This window comes from Neophocaena asiaeorientalis, unplaced genomic scaffold (genome assembly GCF_003031525.2).
Source record: "Neophocaena asiaeorientalis asiaeorientalis breed wild unplaced genomic scaffold, Neophocaena_asiaeorientalis_V1.1 scaffold116, whole genome shotgun sequence".
NCBI classification, from domain to species: domain Eukaryota; kingdom Metazoa; phylum Chordata; class Mammalia; order Artiodactyla; family Phocoenidae; genus Neophocaena; species Neophocaena asiaeorientalis.
Window position 1 is genome coordinate 13,727,964 of NW_020174561.1, and position 24,036 is coordinate 13,751,999.

Genomic DNA, 24,036 nt, shown 5'->3' on the forward strand with positions numbered 1-24,036 from the left:
TCCTTTTACAATCTGATATGTTACTGAGTGATTTTCCTATCTAAATATCTAAGACAAATCGTCTTTACTTAATAAGATGGCAACTAATAGCCTTCTTAAATAATGATCTTATACTCAATGCCTATATCCACATTCAGTTCATATTTTCTAAAAGTTTAGTTTGTAAGTGAAATGTCCATTAATGAGAGTAAAATACCCAAAAGGAAGATTATAAGAGAAGCCCTGAAAAATTTTGGTTTTCATCATTTTGATTTTTAAAGGTCAATTAAGGTAAACTAAGTCTAATCATTGTTGATAAAGTAACCTCTCCAGGCCTCAAATTTCTTACTTGTAAAATGACTGTGTTACCTGAAGACTTCTAAAATCCTCTTCAATTTAGGATATTATATGAAGCTATTATGAAAATTAGAGAAACAGCAACCACAAATTGTTTACAGTATTCTAAAGAGGACTACTACCAGAATTCACACTTATTCACCCATTTAGTCAGTATATACTTACTGAACACCTATGGAAAATATAGACAGGCGCTGTTTTAGAAATTAGGAAGACAGTGTTAAACAAAACAGTTCAAGTCTCTGGCATTGTGGAATTTTGTCAAGTCAGGGAGATAGACAAAAATCACGTAAACAGTGAGATAGATTATTAAGCTAAGGAGCAGATAAGTGCTATGCAGAAAAGTATGCTACGGGGTAGAGGGTGGCAGGCGGAGCTGTTTTAGGGAAAGAGAGAGAACATTTAAGCAGGGACATAGAACACAAAGAGCATTCCATGCAGAGAACAGGAAGTGCAGAAAAGGACCAGAGTCAGGTGGGCTCTTGGTCTGTGGGAGGCACATGGAAGAGGCTGCTGTGATTGAAGTCGAGTGAGCCAGAGGAGATGAGGACAGAGGCATAGTGAGGGGCCACATCACGCAGAGCAGTGATTCCTGGAGGGGGAGACTTTGCCCCCAAGTTGGCAATGCCTGGTGGGGGCAATGCCCCCAATTTGGCAATGCCTGGTGATATTTTTGGTTGTCACAGCTGTGAAAGGGACGCTACTGGCATCTACTGGGTGGAAGCCAGGGGTACTACTAAGCATCCCAAATTGCACAGGACAGCTCCTCATGGCTAAGAAATATCTTGTTCAAAATATCTATAGTTCCAAGGCCCAGAATCTTGGATGTAAGGGCTTGTAGGTTACAGTAAGAAATTTGGACTTTATTCTAAGTGTGAGGGGAAGCCCCTGGAAATGTTTCAACACGGCAGAAATATGACATGATTAGACTTGTATGGAGAATGACTAAAGATAGAGGAGAGTAGAGACATGAAAACCAGTGAGGAGGTAACTGCAGGAGTCCAGGAAGGAGATGCTGGTGGTTTGGACCAGTGTGGGAGCTAAGGAGGACGCAAGTAGTTGTTGGACCCCAGGTATAAATAAAAATTATTTTTTTTTTCCTTTTAGCTGTGGCTTTTCCATCTGGTTTCAAAGTTTCACAAGGTGATTTATATTATTTAAAAATTTACTTTATGAGGATAGCAATTGGCCTACATGGCAGAACATCAAGAGGATGTGTCTATGAAGGGAGGATTTACTCGTCAATTTATATCTTCACAACAAGATGAAAAAAATTACATCTTTTTAAGATTTACTTTATCCACATGAATCCAGTCTCTTACAGGTCAGGCTTCACCATACGAACTCAGTGGATATAGAAGTCAATTTTATGCTGTTTAATATTATTCTGGGTTGCATTAGAAGTTTAATAAGACCTCATTAAAAGTGATTTCCTGTTCTTTCTATCTGAATTGAACATTCCCTGTATTTTCTCTTCCACAATGGAAAAGTCAGGCTTCTACGCCAGAGCACGTTTCTTGGAAGCTGATAAAATTGCTGTCTACTTCCCTGAAACTTAGGTCATTGGTAGCAAATATTCAAAGGTAATTATGAAACAAAATATCCTAGGAAGCCTTAAGTAAACTTTATGTTTACAGAAAACCATTTGGCCTCCAGGTATTCGACCCATAATCTCGTTCATGCTTTGCAGCCCAGAGAATTCCTAGGTAAGGGCCCTGCCAACATGTGATAGTTCTATGACTAGGGAAGGAAAAACATCACCTTTTGTGACTTTCCAACGATTCACTCACCTATTTATATATGAATGCTGGCATTCTAAACATTAGAATGTGGATTTATAATACAGGTTCTTGTAGGCTGAAGTAATTGAGACTTAAATTAGCAAGATTCCTTATTTGGTACTTCATAAAACCTGTTTTATTCATATTTATATTTTATGAAGAATAGTCTATAGCTGTCAAATGTGTAATCTAGTATGGAAATTCTTTTAAGAAATCATTATATTCTCTCTCTGTAGTACTTTGAATGAAAGTGTTAATTAAAGACATATTAAGGAATATTTGGTTGGAAAATGACTGATGACTAAACTAATCCCTGCTGACTTTGATTAGTTAGTTCTACTATTTTGCAATATTGATCATCTAAAAAGAAGGATCTCAATTTGAATTTAACCAAAATCCAATTGGTCCTTGTGATATAGTTGTGTACTGAAATGTTATTGGTAGGTAATTAACACTTAAAAAAAACAGTGATTAAAAAAAACTAAATGTAAAGTTATTTCAAAAGATACTGCATGGGGCTTCCCTGGTGGCGCAGTGGTTGAGAGTCCGCCTGCCTATGCAGGGGACACAGGTTCGTGCCCCGGTCCGGGAGGATCCCACATGCCGCGGAGCGGCTGGGCCCGTGAGCCATGGCCGCTGAGCCTGCGCGTCCGGAGCCTGTGCTCCGCAACGGGAGAGGCCACAACAGTGAGAGGCCCGCGTACCGCAAAAAAAAAAAAAGATACTGCATGACAACTAGAGCACCTACCAGGCACCAGTAGGGGACCACTGACACCTAAGGGGATGGGAGGTACCCCCAGCGACCGGGTAGGACGTGGGGCATTGGGGGAGTGAAGGGGGAGGAGAAATGGAGGCGGGACAGGACTGGTGCCCCTCAGGGGCGGCTGGGAGAGGTGAAGGGATCCCACGCCCAAAGAGGGAAATTGGGGGTCCATTGGGAGGGCAGAGGATCAAAAGGGAGCATGGCCATGTTTTCCCTGCCCACTTGGACTCCCAGGAACCTGTTGAGATCCCGGGCCTGATCCTCTGCCCACCTCGGCCCCCTCCAGCTGCGGGGGTCCTGAGGGAGTGGAACAGAGGGAAGGGGGAGCAAAAGTAAAGCCCAGCCCTCTGGACCAGGACCCCTGAGGGGCGGCTGGGGGAGGGAAGGGGTTCCTACACCCAGCAGGACCCACCCATGGTTAGGGATCCAATGGTGACGGGGAGACCCTGGGGGAGATAGGGGGAGGGGCGCAAAGGAACAGAAGGGAACGGGGCCAGTGCTTTCCCTGTCCACTTAGGCACCAGGAAGCCTGTTGGGCTCCCAGGCCTAATCCTCTGCCCTCGGAGCCTCCCTCTTGCCGCAGAGCCCAAGCCCCTCCCCTGCATCCCCACCCAGGGCCCCACCTCTACACTCAGAGACCCCCTCCAATGTGCTGGGCCTAAACCCCACCCACACACCCTCACTCAGAGCCCTACCTCCAAACTCTGGAACCCCACACTCCAGAGACTGTCCACGTGCTGCCTCTCCCCTTCTGTGAGCAGGTCCTAAGCAGACGCCTTGCCCCACGCTCAAACGTCATCCCCCAACCCAACTAAACTCCGCTCCACCCTAAACCCTGCCCCTTTTTAAGTTACAACATTTGCCTAAACTCCGCCCCCATAGCCAAGGCTTTTTTTTTTTCTTTTTTCTTTTCTTTTTTCCTCTTTTAGATTGGGGCTCTGTTTTACCTTGTTATTTCATTGTTGTTGACTCTTTTACATTTTTATTTTCCCTAATCTTTTATTTTTCTAATTTTATTTTATTCTTTATACTTTGTTAGTGATCTCTCTTTATGGCTTATTTCCCCCCACTCCTTTTTTATTTTCTTTTTTCTGTTGTGGTTTTAATTTTCCTTGTTGCAGTTGTTTCAATTATGGTGGGGGCTCTGAGTCCAAACCACTGGACTAACAGAGAAACTCAGACCCCAGGGAATATCAATCAGAGTGAGACCTCCCAAAAGTCCTCGTCTCAGCACGAAGACCCAGCTCTATCCAACTGCCTGCAAACTCTGGTGCATAACATCTCAGGCCAGACAACCAGTAAGACAGCAATACAACACCACCCATCAAAAAAAAAAAAAAAAAAAAAAAAAAAAAAAATAAAGATGATCCAAAATCTCAGAAACAGAATGGAGAAAATACAAGAAATATTTAACAAGGATCTAGGAGAACTGAAGAGCAAACAAACAGTGATGAACAACACATTAAATAAAATTTAAAATTCTCTAGAAGGAAGCAATAAGAGAATAACTGAGGCAGAAGAACGGATAAGTGAGCTGGAAGATAAAATGGTGGAAATAACTGCCAGGGGACAGAATAAAGAAAAAAGAATGAAAAGTATTGAGGACAGTCTCAAACACCACTGGGACAACATTAGACACACCAACATTCGAATTATAGGGGTCCCAGAAGAAGAGAAAAAGAAAGGGTCTGAGAAAATATTTGAAGAGGTTATAGTTGAAAACTTCCCTAACATGGGAAAGGAGATAGGCAATTAGGTCCAGGAAGACCAGAGAGTACCATACAGGATAAACCCAAAGAGAAACACACTGAGACACATATTAACCAAACTATCAAAAATTAAATACAATGAAAAAATATTAAAAGCAGAATTCCAACCAAAAGAGATAGACTGGCTGAATGGATACAAAAACAAGACCCATATATATGCTATCTACAAGAGACCCACTTCAGACCTAGGGACACATACAGACTGAAACTGAGGGGATGGAAAAAATATTCCATGCAAATGGAAAGCAAAACAAAGGTGGAGTAGCAATTCTCATATCAGACAAAGTAGACTTTAAAATAAAGACCATTACAAGAGACAAAGAGGGACAACTTCATAATGATCAAGGGATCAGTCCAAGAAGAAGATGTAACAATTGTAAATATTTATGCACCCAATATAAGAGCACCTCAACACATAAGGCAAATGTTAACAGCCATAAAAGGAGAAATCAACAGTAACACAAAATTAGTACGGGACTGTAACACCCCGCTTTCATCAATGGACACATCAACCAAATGTTGAAAATAAATAAGGAAACACAAGCTTTAAATGACACATTAAACATGATGGATTTAATTGATACTTACAGGACATTCCACCCAAAAACAACAGAATAAACTTTCTTTCCAAGTGCTCATGGAACATTCTCCAGGATGGACCATATCTTGGGTCACAAATCAAGCCTTGGTAAATTTAACAAAATTGAAATCATATCAAGTATCTTTTCTGAACACAACATTATGAGACTAGATATCAATGACAGGAAAAAAAACTGTAAAAAATACAAACACATGGAGGCTAAACAATACACTACGAAATAACCAAGAGATCACTGAAGAAATCAAAGAGGAGATCAAAAAATACCTAGAAAGAAAACGACAATGATAACACAATGACCCAAAACCTATGGGATGCAGCAAAAGCAGTTCTAAGAGGGAAGTTTATAGCAATACAGTCCTACCTTAGGAAACAAGAAACATCTCAAAGAAACAACGTAACCTTACAACTAAAGAAATTAGAAAAAAATGAACAAAAAAACACCACAGTTAGCAGAGGGAAAGAAATCATAAAGATCAGATCAGAAATAAATGAAAAAGAAATGAAGGAAACGAGAGCAAAGATTAATAAAACTAAAAGCTGGTTCTTTGAGAAGATAAATAAAATTGATAAACCATCAGCCACACTCATCAAGAAAAGAAGGGAGAAGACTCAAATCAACAGAATTAGAAATGAAAAAGGAGAGGTAACAACTAACACTGCAGAAAGACAACGGATCATGAGAGATTACCAGAAGCAACTATATGCCAACAAACTGGACAACCTGGAAGAAATGGACAAATTCTTAGAAAAGCACAACCTTCCAAGACTGAACCAGGAAAAAAAAGAAAATATGAACAGACCAATCACAAGCACTGAAATTGAAACTGTGATTAAAAATCTTCCAACAAATGAAAGCCCAGGACCAGATGGCTTCACAGGTGAATTCGATCAAACATTTAAAGAAGAGCTAACACCTATCCTTTTCAAACTCTTCCAAAATATAGCATAGGGAGGAAGACTCCCAAAGTCATTCTATGAGGCCACCATCACCGTGATACCAAAACCAGAAAAAAGTGCCACAAAAAAAGAAAACTATAGGCCTATGTCACTGATGAACATACATGCAAAAATCCTCAAAACATACTAGCAAACAGAATCCAACAGCACATTAAAAGGATCATACATCATGATCAACTGGGGTTTATCCCAGGAATGCAAGGATTCTTCAATATATGCAAATCAATCAATGTGATACACCATATTAACAAATTGAAAGAGAAAAACCATATGATCATCTCAATAGATGAAGAAAAAGCTTTTGACAAGATTCAACAGCCATTTATGATAAAAACTCTCCAGAAAGTAGGCATAGAGGAACCTACCTCACCATAATAAAGGCCAAATATGACAAACAAACAGCCAACATCGTTCTCAATGATGAAAAACTGAAAACATCTCCTCTAAGATCAGGAAAAAGACAAGGTGGCCCATTCTCACCACTATAATTCAACGTAGCTTTGGAAGTTTTAGCCACAGCAGTCAGAGAAGAAAATGAAATAAAAGGAATCCAAATCAGAAAAGAAGAAGTAAAATTGTCACTGTTTGCAGATGACATGATACTATACATAGAGGATCCTAAAGATGCCACCAGAAAGCTACTAGAGCTAATCAATGAATTAGGTAGAGTAGGAGGATATCATATTAATGCACAGAAAACTTGCATTCCTATACACTAATGATGAAAAATCTGAAAGAGAAATTAAGGAAACACTCCCATTTACCATTGCAACAAAAAGAATAAAATACCTAGGAATAAACCCACCTAAGGAGACAAAAGACCTGTATGCAGAAAACTAGAAGACACTGATGAAAGAAATTAGAGATTATACCAACAGATGGATTGTTCTTGGATTGGAAGAATCTATGTTGTGAAAATGACTATACTGCCCAAAGCAATCTACAGGTTCATTGCAATCCCTATCAAACTACCAATGGCATTTTTCACAGAATTAGAACAAAAAAAGTGTATAATTTGTATGGAAACACAAAAGACCCAGAATAGCCAAAACAATCTTGAGAAGGAAACGGAGCTGGAAAAATCAGGCTCCCTGACCTCATACTATTCTACAAAGCTACAGTAATCAAGACAGTATGGTACTGGCACCAAAACAGAAATGTAGACCAATGGAACAGTACAGAAAGCCTAGAGATAAACCCACGCATCTATGGTCACCTTATCTTTGATAAAGGAGGTAAGAATATACAATGGAGAAAAGACAGCCTCTTCAGTAAGTGGTGCTGGAAAACTGGACAGCTACATGTAAAAGAATGAAATTAGAACACTTCCTAACACCATACACAAAAATAAACTCAAAATGGATTAAAGACCTAAATGTAAGACCAGACACTATAAAACCTTACAGGAAAACATAGGCAGAACGCCCTTTGACATAAATCACAGCAAGATCCTTTTTGACCTGCCTCCTAGAGAAATGGAAATAAAAACACAAGTAAACAAATGGGACCTAATGAAACTTAAAAGCTTTTGCACAGCAAAGGAAACCATAAACAAGATGAAAAGACAAACGGAGCTGGAAAAATCAGGCTCCCTGACCTCATACTATTCTACAAAGCTACAGTAATCAAGACAGTATGGTACTGGCACCAAAACAGAAATGTAGACCAATGGAACAGTACAGAAAGCCTAGAGATAAACCCACGCATCTATGGTCACCTTATCTTTGATAAAGGAGGTATATTTGCAAATGAAGCAACTGACACAGATTAATCTCCAAACTTTACAAGCAGCTCAAGCAGCTCAATATCAAACAACCCAATCCAAAATTGGGCTGAAGACCTAAATAGACATTTCTCCAAAGAAGATATACAGATTGCCAACAACCACATGAAAGAATGCTCAACATCACTAATCATTAGAGAAATGCAAATCAAAACTACAATGAGATATCATCTCTCACCAGTCAGAATGGCCATCGTCAAAAAATCTGCGAACAATAAATGCTGGAGAGGGTGTGGAGAAAAGGGAACCCTCTTGCACTGTTGGTGGGAATGTAAATTGATACAGCCACTATGGAGAACAGTATGGAGGTTCCTTAAAAAGCTAAAAATAGAACTAACATATGACCCAGCACTCCCACTACTGGGCATATACCCTGAGAAAACCATAATTCAAAAAGAGTCATGTACCCCAATGTTCATTGCAGCACTATTTCCTATAGCCAGGACATGGAAGCAACCTAAGTGTCCATCGACAAATGAATGGATAAAGAAGATGTGGCACACATATACAATGGAATATTACTCAGCCATTAAAAAAAATGAAATTGAGTTATTTGTAGTGAGGTGGATGGACCTAGAGTCTGTCCAACAGTGAAGTAAGTCAGAAAGGAAAAACAAATAGCTAATGCACACATGTGGAATTAAAAAAAAAACGTTCTGATGAACCTAGGGGCAGGACAGGAATAAAGATGCAGACGTAGAGAATGGACTTGAGGACACAGGCGGTGGGGGAAGGGGTAGCTAGGACGAAGTGCAAGAGTAGTATATATACACTACCAAGTGTAAAATAGACAGCTAGTGGAAAGCAACTGCATTGCACAGAGAAATCATCTCGGTGCTTTGCTACCACCTAGCAGGGTGGGATAAGGAAGGTGGGAGGGAGATGCAAGAGGGAGGGGATATGGAGATATACATTTGCATATAGCTGATTCACTTTGTTATACAGCAGAAACTAACACAACACTGTGAAGCAATTATACTCCAATAAAGGTGTTAAAAAATAAAGATACTGCATCATGCTACACTTTGAAGATCAAATATTTCCATAACCATTGTAGGCAATAAATAATGAGCAGAGTTAACAGAGGAACAGATTCTTAAAAAATAAAATTGCAGGCCTCCACAAAGAAGAGAGGAAAAGAAAGCAAATTGGTCAGTTCATATGCCCTGATTAGACTGTTCTTTGTGTCCTAGAAGGCCTAAACAGTGGCTTAAAAACATTGTCATCAACTCTGAAACAGGAGTGCAGAGGCAGAAGGTTTCCAGAGCTTTCCACCCCATAGAGGATAAGTTTCATTCTAATGACTATGTTGAATGGTGGCTAAGTTTTTTCATTAAAATGAACCCAGGAAAAACAACTGATTTTGCAGCTAGAGGCTCTCTTTTAATTCTTTATGAATTTTATATCAGGGAGGACTAGAGCAGCCTCAGCCCATCAGTAGGTACCCCCCACTCTTATAGCTTTCTCTCTTAATTTTAATCACAGATGGGGAGCCGTCTCTCAGGAAGTCGAGAACATGGTTTCTTTTGTTGTTGTTCGTATTTGGTTTGGTGGTTTTGTTGTGTTTTATATTTTTTGTTTGCTTTTCTGTTTTGCTTTTGCCTGTGAAGGGTGGCAGAATATGTCACTCCAAAATATGCCACCTTGGCATAAGGATTATTTTGATTTAAAAGGACTTGAAAAATAGCAAATCCTATTCCCTGTTTTTTCTTAAAAGCAGGAGATGAAATTCTCATGTGAGTTATGTCCTCTGTAATAGAAGCAAAGTAACATTCTTATCATCAAGGACAAGAAGTTGAGACCCAAAGAATTCTACACAAATGGACCTTCTATGATAATTCTTATCTTCCTTTAGCCTCTGCACATAATTCATTTACTTCTCCATAATTACCTCTCTTTGTTCAGCCAACTATAAAAAATCATGTAGGTTCTGCCTTTCTTTGTGTCTTCATTCCTTATGAGGGCTCCTGTGTAACATAAAGTTTATATAAATTTGTGTATATTTATACAAGTATATTCCTCTGTATCGGAGGGGAATTGGTTCCAGGACCCCCCCAGATACCAATATCCAGGGAAGCTCAAGTTCCTTATATACAATGGCGCAGGACAGTTGGCCCTCCACATCTGGGACCAAATTTGCTTTTCTCCGGTTAATCAGTTTCTGTCAGTTTACTTCTCAGTCTCAGCTGAAAATTCTAAGAGGGCAGAGGTGAAAATTTGCCTGCCCTATACCCTCGGCATCTGTGGACTGAATCCAAATTTTTTGGACTTCTAAATATGAAGACATTTCATAATCATTACTTCAATAGAAATGATTTATGTTAATAGGCATCCTACTGGAACTAACATTTGACAGATCCTTTACTTAGTGCAGTGAGTGGCTAATTGAGGACGCTTAAGTATAACAAAATGAAGGATATTTCCATAAACTGGTATACCATTTGTCCCTGTCCCCCTACAACATTTATCTGCTGATGTATTCAGCCTAAGAGGAAAGACCCAAGATGGGAGGACGCCTGGAAATATTACACCCAATTAACACTTCTGGCTTTTATAAAGTAGTGTTTATTTTACTCTTTATTGTTATTTTTTGTCTAGTTTCTGCTAGAACTGCTATGAAGCCATGCTTTTTAGCTCTTCTCTAAATGTTTATTTTATGCTTTGCATTTATATATGTACATATAAATATATTTCTATTTTGTCTATTGTAGTTAGCTTTGATATGAACCCACTTAAAATTTACATGAAGGCATGAATATGGTAATATCATAATGCATTATTTAGAAATGCCTTTTTTTCTTTTCTTTTTTTTTTTTTTTTTTTTTTTTTTTTTTTTGCTTTTTTGTCTTTGCTCTTCCTTCTTTCTCCTTTCTCTTGTATTAGTTTCCCCATCCCTCACTCAGGTCTATAGCCTCTTGTGTATCCCCAGTATGATTTTCTTTATTCTGAAACAGTGCTTCCTATATTCACATTATATATATACTGACTTTTTGTCAACATTTTTTTCACAAAAGTGGAAGCATATCATATGTACTTTTCTACTTTTATCATTCAATAGTACTTTTTGAAAAATCTCAATTCTTTATGAATTTTTTATCAGGGAGTTATATATCAGTTAATGGCTTTATTTTTGTTCTTTTTATGGGTTGTACAGTATTCTATGGTATGGGCCCTCCATCATTTATTAAACCATTCCTCTGTTTTTAGTAATTTTCTTTGGTTCCAATTTTTTTGCCATAATGAACAACGTTGTAATAAACATTGTTGTACCTGTGTCCTTATACAATTATTTTTATGGCATTGAATCCCAGGAGTGGAATTGCTAGGTCATAAGGCAAATGAATTTTTAAAATTTTATAGATGTTGCCAGATTGCTTTCCAAAAAGATTATAACTCTTCATATTTCTACCAGTAATGTGAAAGAGTATACTTTTCCTATACTTCTGCCAGCAGTAGGTATTAAAGCTCTTTTAAATTTTTCAGCTGTTGGTTATAAAGTAGTATCTTGTGTTTAATTTGTATTTTCCTGAATGCTAGCAAATTTGAGTGGTTTTTCATACGTCTCATCTGTAACTTGCCTATTTATATCTTTTACCCATTTTCTGTTGGATTGTTTGTCTTTTTTTTTTTTTTTTTAATGTGAGTGACTATAAAGTTATTTTTATGGTGTAGATATTTTCCCTTTGTATGGCATTTGGGCAATTTTTTTTTTCCAAAGCTAGTGTTAATCTATTGACTTTGTATGGTACAAAAGAGTTTTTAATTCTTAAATATTCAGATATTTGTATATTTTATAACTTTTGGTTTTTAGTCTTGCTTAAAAAGGCTTTCCTCAATCCTAGCTTGTGCATGAAGCTTTCAGATTATTTATTTATTTTTTAAAATACTGATTTTTTAAACTGGTTGTGTCGGTTGAAAAAAATGCACAGCCTAAAATTTGAGAGTTATGTTTTCTTTGGCCAACTTTCTGAGGACTCAAACATGGAGGCAGCCTCTCAGATAGAGCTGAGGGACGGCTCCCAAGAGGTAAGGGAGGAGCCCGGATATATAGGAGTTTTTGCAACAAAAGCCAGGCAGTCAGAGCATCAAAAGATTACTGTTAATTAAAGAAAGCCAGACATCTCAAGTTAATGAATTTAGCGCTTTTCTATGTGTGGGAAGATACCAGAGTCTGTCTGGGCTCATTGAAATCATTCCTTTGACATGTACCTTATCTATCTAGGGCCAGTATCCTGCTTTTCCATCCTGAGTCCTCTCAGGGTGCACAGTCTGGGAGCGGCTATAGTGGCTGATGGTTTGATGGCCGCAAAATCCTTTGTTTACTGATATGGCAGGTGACATTCTTCATCCACAGTTGCACTATTATGTACCTTTTCCTTGGCTTAAATTTGGTGGTTTAGGGATGCTGATAATTTGTACCCATCATGTAATACATGGATATTGATAATTTCAGAAATATGGGTATAATATATGAAAGGTATTACCTTTTCCTGAAGACTACCCTGTAACCCTAGCTGAGCTGGATATCTCTTGCCCAGCTCCTTATTTTGCCCTCTTTGCACCTGTACCATTGACTTACCACTTTGAGTTGAAATTGTATGCTTAAAAAATAGTCTATTTACTTAGCTAAGCTAAAAATTCTTCCAGGGCAGGTCTGTGTCATATTTATGTTTACATTTCTAGTGCCTAACAGTTCTTGATACCACTGGGTAATAAATATTTGTGGAATTAATTTGAATTAGAGAAATTTTTTTTTCTAGCTGCCTTAATTATTGTATCGTAAGAACAGCTAAGCTTATCCCCTAATTCTGATAATGAAGTTTACCATTTATTAGGGTCTATTCTGCCAGACATTATTCTAAAAATGTTACATGCCTTATCTCATATGTCATCACACCTCTATGAAGCAGATAGTGTTATCCTCTATTACAACTGATGAGCTCAAGGCCATGCAAGTAGGAAGTGGCAGAACTGGAATTCAACCAGAGTCTGGCTAGTTTGAAAACCTATATTAATTTTCCCTCTGCCATACTGCTTTCCAGCTTCAAAATTGTCTATTATTCCTATTCTAAAGAAATATTTTTAAAGAAGAGCCATTGTTTGGTGATCTCTTTAGCTCTGAGGCAATTATTTTTTGTTTTACTAGTAATTAATCCAAGGCTCATTAATTTTGTTTGTAGGAAATAAAGAGAATAGTAACCATTCCTTTTAATACTAAAAAGTTAAAGTTATAAGACTGGGATCAGAGCAAACAGATGGAAAATTGTTCATAGTTCCTCCAATATCTAAGTATTATTGGACCTTACGTTAAGAAAGCACTGAAATGTGTTTATCCCGCCCCCTTCTGTAACTAGCATGTGGGAAAAACCTGTGGAACTAAACGATGAATGATGTGGACACCCAGGAAATCATTTTGAAAGAAAACTTTGTAAACAAGCACAACAATACCATTTATAATACATATTGGTTTTTTTTGAAAAATAAAATTATGCATTACAAGTTCACTGTTCTATTTAAATTTGTTTGTTAGGAAGCCATGCATGGAATGAATCACTGTATATATTACATGATAAGATCCAGTTAACAGTAGGTAAACTGATTATGGTATTTACACCTGTGACATGTCATGTAATTGGTGATCATTTTAGCAAAAACTAATTTTAAATATATGTAAGTTAGATACATTATTTACTTCGTGGAGTTATCTTTTATATATTCGGATAGCTTACATAATGTTTATAATTATTCTATCTATAATTCAATAATATATTTACCTTAAACTTTTTTTTTTTGTGGTACGCCGGCCTCTCACTGTTGTGGCCTCTCCCGTTGCGGAGCACAGGCTCCGGACGCGCAGGCTCAGCGGCCATGGCTCACGGGCCCAGCTGCTCCGCGGCATGTGGGATCTTCCCGGACCGGGGCACGAACCCGTGTCCCCTGCATCGGCAGGCGGACTCTCAACCACTGCGCCACCAGGGAAGCCCTACCTTAAACTTTTTGACTCAATATGATCTAAGTTAATATTGGGTAATAACAAATAGAATATATAAGAGAAAAATCAATAATACATTTTTAGAATAAAATAATTTAAATATATTTAATTTTTCTATACAATTATAATAATTGAATGTCCTCATTAGAAAGTGAGTTATGAAATATCTCCCTTAATTTACAGTGGTATATCTCCAGAAAATAATGTACTAAGGAAAGGAAAAAGAAATCTTTTTTATCTGTAAGCGAATGGGATTTGAAACCCACACTATCTTCCTTACCTTTTAGGTTTTATCTGTTCTTCATATCTGGATTCAAATATACATAGTGCCTTTTCTGACTATTCCAGCCTAAAACAATATCATCCTTTGAACACCTCTGCAGTTAGCAACATTTGACATTCGTTCATTTATTTATTCCTCCATTCACCAGTTATTTTCTTACAGATGTTTCCAGCTTGTGAAATTTTGTCTATGGTAGTTTAGACTGTTATCTGCTATATATATACAATAGACTGCTTTGTGGCTTATGTTTTGAATCATGGTATAAGTTATAATCTTGGTAGGCCCCTAAAATGGCTAAAATTTAAAAGAATGGTGATTATCAAGTGTTAGTGGTGTATGGAACAACTGGAACCCACACATTGTTGGTACAGCTGCATTGGAAGCCAGTCTGACATGTTGCAAGGCTAAACATTCGGTTACTATAGGACTCAGCCATTTCATTTGTAGATATTTACCCAGGAGAAATGAAAACATGTATCCACATAAATACCTATAGGTTCATGGTGGCTTTATTGATAATAGCCAAAAACTGGAAAGAACCCAAGTGTCCTTGAACTATTGATTGATAAACTAATTGTGGTATATCTCTATAGCAGTATACTATTAAGAAAAACATAACAAATGACTAACATGTGCAACAACACAGATTAATCTCAAAAGCAAATAGACTACATTAAAGAAAGAAAACCAGAAATCAAAGAATGCATATAGAATGATCCCATTTATGTGAAATTCTAGAAGAGGCACAACTATGGTGACAAAAAGCTCAGCTGTGGTTGCTGGGAGACGAGGATGGAGGGAGGCAGGTCTGCCTGCAGAAGGGCATGAGGGGCCTTTTCTGGGTGATTGGATGTTTCATATCTTGATCTAGTGATTATGGGCTTGGGTAGATTTTTAAAACTCATTGAACTGTACACTTAAAATTGCTGGATTCTATTTATCTCCTAACAAGGGAACTCTGCTGTCAGTTTGCTATTCCTTTGAAGATAATCTCTTTTTTCTCCGGCAGCTTTTCAAAAATTTTTTAGGGAAGAAGTGTTCCTTAGTGTTCTGCAGTTTTATTACAATGTATCACGGTGTGATTTCTTTCCATTTATTTATCTTACTTGTGATTCACTTTGATTACTGAAGCTGTAATTCGTGCTTTCATCCGTTCTGGAAAATTCTCTATCACTATCTCTCAAATGTTATCTCTTCCTTGTTCCTTTTTATTCTCTTCCTTTGGGACTCTCATTACACTTATATTACATTTTCTAATAATATTCTCCATCTCTCCTACTTTTCATTTCTTTACCTCTCTGTGCTAAAGTCTAAGTAATCTTTTAGATATATATTCCAGTTCTTCTTTCTTTCATTTATATTCATCTGCTTTTTAATCCACCTATTTAATAGTATATTTTAATTTTTAGAAGCTGTTTGATTTTTTCTCAAATATCTGTCTTTTAAAAATGTATATTGTTCCTTGTTCATGTTTTTAATTCCCTTTTTTAATTTTAAAAAATATTTGAATTTGTATAAATTATATTCTATGTTTGAGAAATCTAGCAGTTTAAGTCCTTGGTGGTCAAATTCTGCTGTTCGTTAATGAGTTCTGACTCATTAATGCTGATTATTTCCTTGTGAGTTCTGTTTTTTGGATTGTGAGTGCTATTGACTGGGACTTATCTGTAGAAACCTTGAAAACTCTGAATTGAGAGATTATCCCTGAAGAGATTTATAGTTCCTTCTGCCAGATTCCTGGAGCCAATTAAACTTAATTCTTGACTATCCCAGACCACATAAGCAGTGTGAATTTGAACCCATCTCACCTTGAGAGCAGAATGTGGACTCTCAAGGGAGAATTTTTCCCTTCCAGAGGTCACCCTAGATAGGCAAATGGCCTTTTCATTTTCCTTTCCTGATGGTAGATTACTTTTTTCTAGTCAGTCTATTAATGATGATAAAAGAGATCTAGTTCCAACTCTTGATCTTACTGAATCCTGAGCTCTATACTCCTGATCCCTTCTGGACAGTGAAAACCCAGGGGGTCTAGGATCCAGGGAGTGTCCAGTAAACACTTTCAGGGCAGCCACTACTTTGGACAATGAAAAAAATTCAATAGAATGGTTTGAAAAATAAATAAATAAAAACACCTTAATCAATTATGAATTATTAATACTAATTACCTACATTAAGAACGTGTGTGTGTGTATTTGGGAAATACTTTAAATACGAATTTGTTTCCTTCTTGTGACATCAAGGATTACATAGACAATTTTGTATTCAACTGATGACACTCAAAACGTTGAGACCTAAAAAAGAAAAAATAAACCATTGTTTTCAAGGTCAAATCAAATTGGAAAAAATCATTCTTCATTCCATTTATAAGACCTAGGTAACTTGGTAAAGCTAGTACTAAAAATGCCTTTTTGTAGACAGGTAGTTAGAATACCATACAGAACTCATTTTTGACAGTCAAAACCAAAATTATTTGCAAGCCATAGATACATACAGCCTTGTAGGCTGACACCTCACTTAACTGTTAAATCGCCTAAAAGATTACCTTGTCTTTCTTTTATGTGAATTCAGGAGCACAAAGCTATTTAAAATTCCTTCTCTAGAGAGATTCTATTAGAAGTATTATATTTCTTTGGCAGTCCTAAAAGGAACCAGCTCAATATTTTAATGTCATATTTTTTAAAGCTACTTTGTGTTATTTTTTTAAAGTTAGATTGAAGCCTGAGAAATTAAGTATGTGTATATGGCATGAATTTTAGCAGGGTTCTACAGCTCAAAGAGTTATTTCACACCCTGCCTAGTGACTAGCTGAACCATTCTCTATTAGCATAGCAACATTCAAATATGTAAGTGATTAGTAAGTGAAAACAAATAGATTGTGCTTTCACCTGCTACTCTCTGCATGCTTGCATATGTACAAACAGGTGGATTGTGTTTTCACATGTAAGTTTTAGAATATCCCAGAAGGGCATAAGAATAAAAGAAAAATAAGATTCACTGTACCATTAAAGATAATCTATAGCCCCAGTGCAAATGTGAGGGAAAGAAATTATTGAAGCATAACTCAGGTAATTTTAAAAGACTGATGCTAATAGACAGTAGAGGCTGAACACATTCTGAATTATAAAATGAAAGAAAACAGTGGACAAAGGAAGATAATAGCAATAATAACTATGGCTTACTGAGTTCTCACTGTACATAAGAACTAGATTGAGTGCTTTACTTAAAAAGTCTCAACTGTAAGAGAATCCACTTATCAAGTGTTTAATACATGCCACTTATATCCATAGAACCACTTTTTGACTTAGGTACTATTATTTGCCCCATTCTGCAAATGAGGAAACCGACGCTTGTGTTTTATCAACTTGTCCAAGATTACATAAACTTGGAAGTGTTAAGTCAGACATCAAAGCCAAGATAGGCTGATTGCAGAGACCATGCTCTATAACAACCTCTCCATTATATTCTCATCTAACTACTAACCTGCATCTCAATCCAGTTAGGGCATGTCTAATCCATCCCATTTCAAAGGTAGACAAATGGAGATAGAAACTAAGTAATTTGCACAAGATTACTTGTAACTGCATAAAGATTAAAACTGGTTTAGTCTGTTTCCAGAATCTATGCACTCTCTTCTGTATTATTCAACCTTTGTGAAAGTGTTTTTCATTCTTCAGTTATACATTCATTTGGTCATTCATTTAACAAATGTTTATTGAGCACTTTGTATGGTGCATTCTTTTGCGCTCTGGGAATACTCTCGTGAACATGAAACACAAAGTTCCAAAATTTACGTTCTAGTGGGCGAAAGATAGGCAATAAACCAATAAACTAGGAAGTAGATATCGTTTTAGTGGGTGCAATGAAGAAAAATAAAGCATTGCAAGGGGCTAGAAAATGATGGGAAGTTGGATGTATTTAAAATTTTTAAATAAGATAGTCAATGCAAGGAAATGTGCAATTGTCACTGGTAATTTTATGATACTGTTATTTTCTATCACAAGTATCTTGACTCCTTGGTTTATATGACATTGAAACTGAATCTGAGTTTTATATCAGGTTCACTTTCCAGAAGAATATGCTTGACTTAGAACCTACCATTTAATTGCAGAAATGATCGGTTTTATTTCATATTTCTGCTTGAATGGTTATTTGAGGAGACAAAATAGGTAACTGTTTCCTTTCTAAGTACTTAGCCAAACTAACCAGCTTAATAAGGTAAACAAATATTTGGACTTATTAGGAGAATGTGCCTTGCCAACAATTAAGTAAAAGGGTCTTCTCCCCATCATTAATACTTGATGTGGGATATTAGTTCTTAGAAGGAATCTCATGATAAAATAACTAGTGATGTCAACAAATAATTGACTGATTTTAATTGAGGAACATTTATATAACAGTATGATGTATTCAACTTGTTTCTGCATTTCTTTTTTTTTTTTTTTTCTTTTTGCGGTACGCGGGCCTCTCACCGTTGTGGCCTCTCCCGTTGCGGAGCACAGGCTCCGGACTTGCAGGCTCGGCGGCCATGGCTCACAGGCCCAGCTGCGGTATGTGGGATCTTCCCGGACTGGGGCACGAACCCGTGTCCCCTGCATCGGCAGGTGGACTCTCAACCACTGCGCCACCAGGGAAGCCCTCTGCTTTTCTTTAAAAAGCTGCAACTCTTCTTCCCAGTAGTAATTAAAAATAAACAGCAGTCATCTACTTACTGTGGGCTTCTAATGGTCACAACACCTTGCATGAATGATTTAGTGATCTAAAGCAAAACAATTCAACACTGAAATTATCTTGAAAATTAAAAACCATTCTAGATAGTGAATAGTTTCAATTTCTATAGCACCAACTTATGTACAGTTTTCCTTTTTTATGTATTCTTCTGCATATATACAACTTACTAACAGAAATGGTCTGATTGGGACTCCACCTCAAAGAACAGTGTATAAAGCTCAGTCTCTGGGGTTAAGTCTGTAGACTTGGGGGTGACATTTATTCATTCAAATATTATTTATTGAGAAGCTTCTTTAAGCTAGACATTGTCTGGAATTCTTTGGGGAATGAAAGAAGAAAAAAATAGTCTCTTCCCTGAAAAGAATTTATTATTATAGGCTTGGGATAATATTTAATCTAATTCCATCCCATTTATTTAATTAGTTATATTATAATTTATGTAACCAATCTCTTGTTAATTATTTAGAAAGATTTTTTGTTGTTGTTGTTGTTACAAAAGACCTGTGTTGAACATCTCTGGTAATAAATATTTGTCCATATTTCTGATTGTTTCTTTGGAATGGATTTCTATCAGTAAAATAACTAGGTCAAAAAGCACATACATTTTAGTCTATCAATAAATTTGACAAAAATGGGCCCCCAATGGCAAAATAGGAAAAAAATTGTATCACTTTACATTGCCACCAACACAGTATGAGAGAGCCTTTCCTTACTTGGTTTCCTTGTCAGCCTTAAGAAGACAGAACGTCCCACTAAATGTATATCGTCGATCATTGCTCTCTAAATATTGTCTTCAAAATTGTTGAAAAGTTTCTCACTTTCAAGAATGATTTATGGGATTTCCCTGGTGGCGCAGTGGTTAAGAATACACCTGCCAATGCAGGGATATGGGTTCGATCCCTGGTCCAGGAAGATCCCACATGCCATGGAACCACTAAACCTGTGCACCACAACTACTGAGCCTGCGCTCTAGAGCCCATGAGCCACGACTACTGAGCCCTGCGCACCTAGAGCCCATTTTCTGCCACAAGAGGAGGCACCACAATGAGAAGCCGACGTAGCACAACAAAGAGTAGCCCCCGCTCGCTGCAGCTAGAGAACGCCCTCACACAGCAACGAAGACCCAACGCAGCCAAAAATTTAAAAAAAAAGAATTATTTATGAAATTGAATGGTGCTAACCAAAAATTTTCAGTTGACTTTGATAGATTATATTTGACAAGAGATCATCTAGGGTTTTTTTTTTCTTATATATTCTGAATTTTAAAGTATTAAGAGGTTATGAAAATTCTGTCAGTTGGTTTGAGAAGTTTATTTGACTAAAAAAATGAAGATTGCAGCTGGCCAAGTTGACCATTGAGGTAAAAGCAGATGTCAGAAATAAAATAGATCTGCATTTTGTTGGGGCTTATTGAGTTTTATAAAAACATAGTATATTATGAATTAAGTTAAGTAGCAAACCATTATCTGGTACTAGTGCATCTTGTTTAAGCACAAAATTCCTACCTACAGAAACGTGAAAAAAAATACTGTGGATAGGTTTACAGGGTCTTAACCACGTCTTATTTAAAAAGAAAATTTAAGAGTAGCCTTACATGTAACCTATAATAATCCATTGCATCTTTACAGTAGTATTTTTACCTTTCCTGAATTTGTATGCTTAACTGTTTGATCTCTGTCTTTTCTGATCTTTTCTCAATGGTTATGCTGTTTATTTCTAGAACTATGGGACACAAAAACCGCTATGTCAAAGTCCCCCGTGGTCACATCTGGGTTGAAGGTGATCATCATGGACACAGTTTTGACAGTAATTCGTTTGGGCCGGTAAGTCTTCTTATTACTGCTATGATTGGATTTCAAATGTAGGAACAAAAGTATGTCACACAGGTTGCTCAGGTAGCCCAGCCAAGAGTAGTCGTGAATTTTATAGTGGAACAGTTTATATTTGAAAATTTCCTTTTAAATATCATATAGATAATGTAAGCTGTCAGTGTGTGTGTGTGTGTGTGTGTGTGTGTGTGTATCTCGAAAAGAACTTCGACAACTCAATAAAGTGCCAAAAGATGCTTTCAGCTGACTACCCGATCCCAGTGGCAACGGTTGTTTTTTCCTCACATAAATGCTTTGTACTTTATGTTTTTAGTTAGTGTTTAACAGAAATAATGTGTAAAAGACCTATAGACATCAATTTTCTAAGTAATTAGTTAAAAACTCATGTATAATAGAAATCATATTGATAACTAACATTTTTCAGCTTTTAATTTATAACAGAAATGCCCACATTCCTTATACCATGTTTACATTCCATAAAATATGTGACTAAATTCATATATTATAATTTTTTTCATTTTTGAATACGTACAGAAATTCTCTATTTATGAACCCCTGCAACAAATCATTATATAAAGTGAAGAGTATTTTAGTTAATGGAAACTACATCTGATTTCTGGTCACCTATGTCTCTTTAAAAACTTGGATCTTCAACCCATTAGATTTTCCTACATCTAGATGTAGCCATACTTGTATGTACGTAGAAGTTAACATTGAGCACCTTTAGATAGGTTTGCAAAAAAAAAGTTATCAACATCCTTTTGTCTAAAACTAAATGTTGGTGGTCTCTATAAAACAATTTCCTTCACCTATCATGAGGGACCACCACTATTATTGTCACAGGAGAAGCAGTCACTTGACTCACTTTTGGCTAAAAGTATAGCAAGAGACTTGAGGTTGGATAAATGTTGTGCGTAAGTGGAAGGGAACTTTAGGTGATGACCCCTCTTCTTTTTTCTAGCTGCAGTGACGATAAGAAAAACATCTAAGGTCTTTCTTGCTTTTGAGTAGTACTTATTATAAAAATACAATTTAATCGTTGTAGGGTATATCAAAGATGGAATGAACAGATTGGAAATGTTGTAGATCACTTAGAGAGTATAGTAGAAGTGACTGTCATGAAGAAGCTTAGTAGCAACTTGAAAGTGAAAATAAATCACCTAAAAGCATTTTATTTCTCTCTAATCAATAAGATTAAATCTATTAAATGTAGCATGTTGTCCAAGTCCACGTTAAAATGTTAACTTTAGTTTGGGTTTTAATTGGTAGGGTAGTGACTCTGAAATGAGGTGTTAAAAATGTTGTTGTTTTGTTATTAGTTGTGGGGTGTGGGGTAAATAATTACTAATAATAAAGTACTAAAGTTTGAGATTGGTTTGCTTTTTCTCTATTAGTAAATAAAGCTAGTGCAATCTTATCTATATAACTGTATAATTGTCAGTCACTCGTATTCCAGATGCTTTCTTATTTGGGAGAGAAAAATGATAAGGTTGATAGCCAGAATATTGGGAATTGCACATAACCTTCAGTATCATATCTATTGTGTAGTTCTTTCTGGGCTGTCTTTCCTGCTGTGTACTTAATAGTATTATGAACCACTGAAGTATAAGTAGACACATGAAAGTTGAAAATGTATCACGTATGGAAATATCCTCTGTCACTTATATCTTAAAAAAATAAAAATAAAAAGTGAGAACCATGTGGGAAGGCCAATTTCATTGTGTTTATTACAGTAAGAAACTATGATATGCAAAACACTGACAAATACATTCTGTGCAGGACTTTACTGCCATTGGTTTACATCAAGTTTTTAAAAGAAATCTACTCATTAATTATAACTTGAACCGGTAATATGAGTCAGAGACACAAAACCATTTTGAAATTTAGTGGTTGTTTTCTTTTTTTTTAAATGGATATAAGTATATAGATGCAGAATGGCTTTTGGTTCATAAGTTGGACTAAATATAAATTTCCATTCACTTAATTCATATTGTTTTTACTTGTCAAAATTAAATGAAGAACCTGTACTAGGATGAAGGAAAACATTTGTCACATCATATACTAACCTACTTGTATTTGATGAGTTTTAGTACATATATTTTTACCCTTACAGTGAGCTCTCATGTTTTATGTTCCAATAACATTTATGACTAGGAAAAATAATTAATAATGATGCTCCCAAATAAGTTTTAAAAGGACAGAGGGGAAAAAATTGAATTAAAGACCTACAATTTTTATTTAAAGCTAAGTTGTGATGTTTGAGTATAGAGATTTCTTATTTTTTATTAATTAATGGTTATCTGAATAATTAAATTATTTTAATATTTTTATAATTCTCAGAAATAAAAACTCAAGTTTTACAATTCTAAAAAAACCAGAATAATCTTGAATCTTACACTGCATATACACTTGAAAGTTGTTACATTTTTCCAATAATTCTCAGTTGGATTTTTTGGCTTATCCATCAATATGTTTGGAGATTGTCTGTGGAAGGTCAGTTCAGTTTCAGGCTTTCTGGATTGTTGATTTACTTCTCCCCTTGGAAGCAGGGAATGCACTTTTCCAGAAAGTAAACATCCTATCTAAAAATCAGCCCTTCATATCTCTCCCAAATAACTTCAGAATTGTATCCAAATCTGTTTAATATGCTTTAACTCTTTCAATTGTAATTATACTATATCATAGCATCTCCTCAGTTTATTTTAAATTGGTGCCTATGGGTAATCACAATGGAGCTTTTTCCATATTTGAATAGATTTTTTACTTGTAATCTAGTGAAAAATAAGAAAAGAATGTCTTACTTTTCTTTCCTAGTTTCTTTTAATATTTCCTATGTATTTCTTAATATTTGAATTTGCTTTTCTGATTTGGTTTATTGCCACTATATGTAGGCTGGAGAGGGAATTAAAGAGTTTTATGAGTGAAAGATGAATAATGGATTATGAATTTAAAGATACCAATGTTAAGTTATAGTAATAGAATGCATCACAACAGAATGAGATCCAACATCTGTGCTTTTAACTTGTAGAGGATGACATTATGGAAATAAACTAGTAGACTCCTTTATGAACATGGATAGAGTAAAACAAAAAATTAGATAACCTTAGTTTTGGACCTCATCAGTCACATAACTGTATGGGTCTACATTTCCTCATGTATAAAAGGATGAATTTCCTCTCCTCTGAATTCATCTTAAATGATTATTTAGTAAAAT

General features: G+C 36.3%; 1 protein-coding gene across 1 annotated transcript in view; it reads left to right on the forward strand.

Moving 5' to 3' along the window:
- Positions 1–24,036, forward strand: part of IMMP2L (inner mitochondrial membrane peptidase subunit 2) — an 892,307-nt gene that overhangs the window by 673,581 nt on the left and 194,690 nt on the right. The window contains exon 6 of the mRNA XM_024757775.1: positions 20,714–20,816. Coding sequence (XP_024613543.1) covers positions 20,714–20,816 — 103 coding nt within the window. The remainder of the gene's footprint in view (positions 1–20,713; positions 20,817–24,036) is intronic.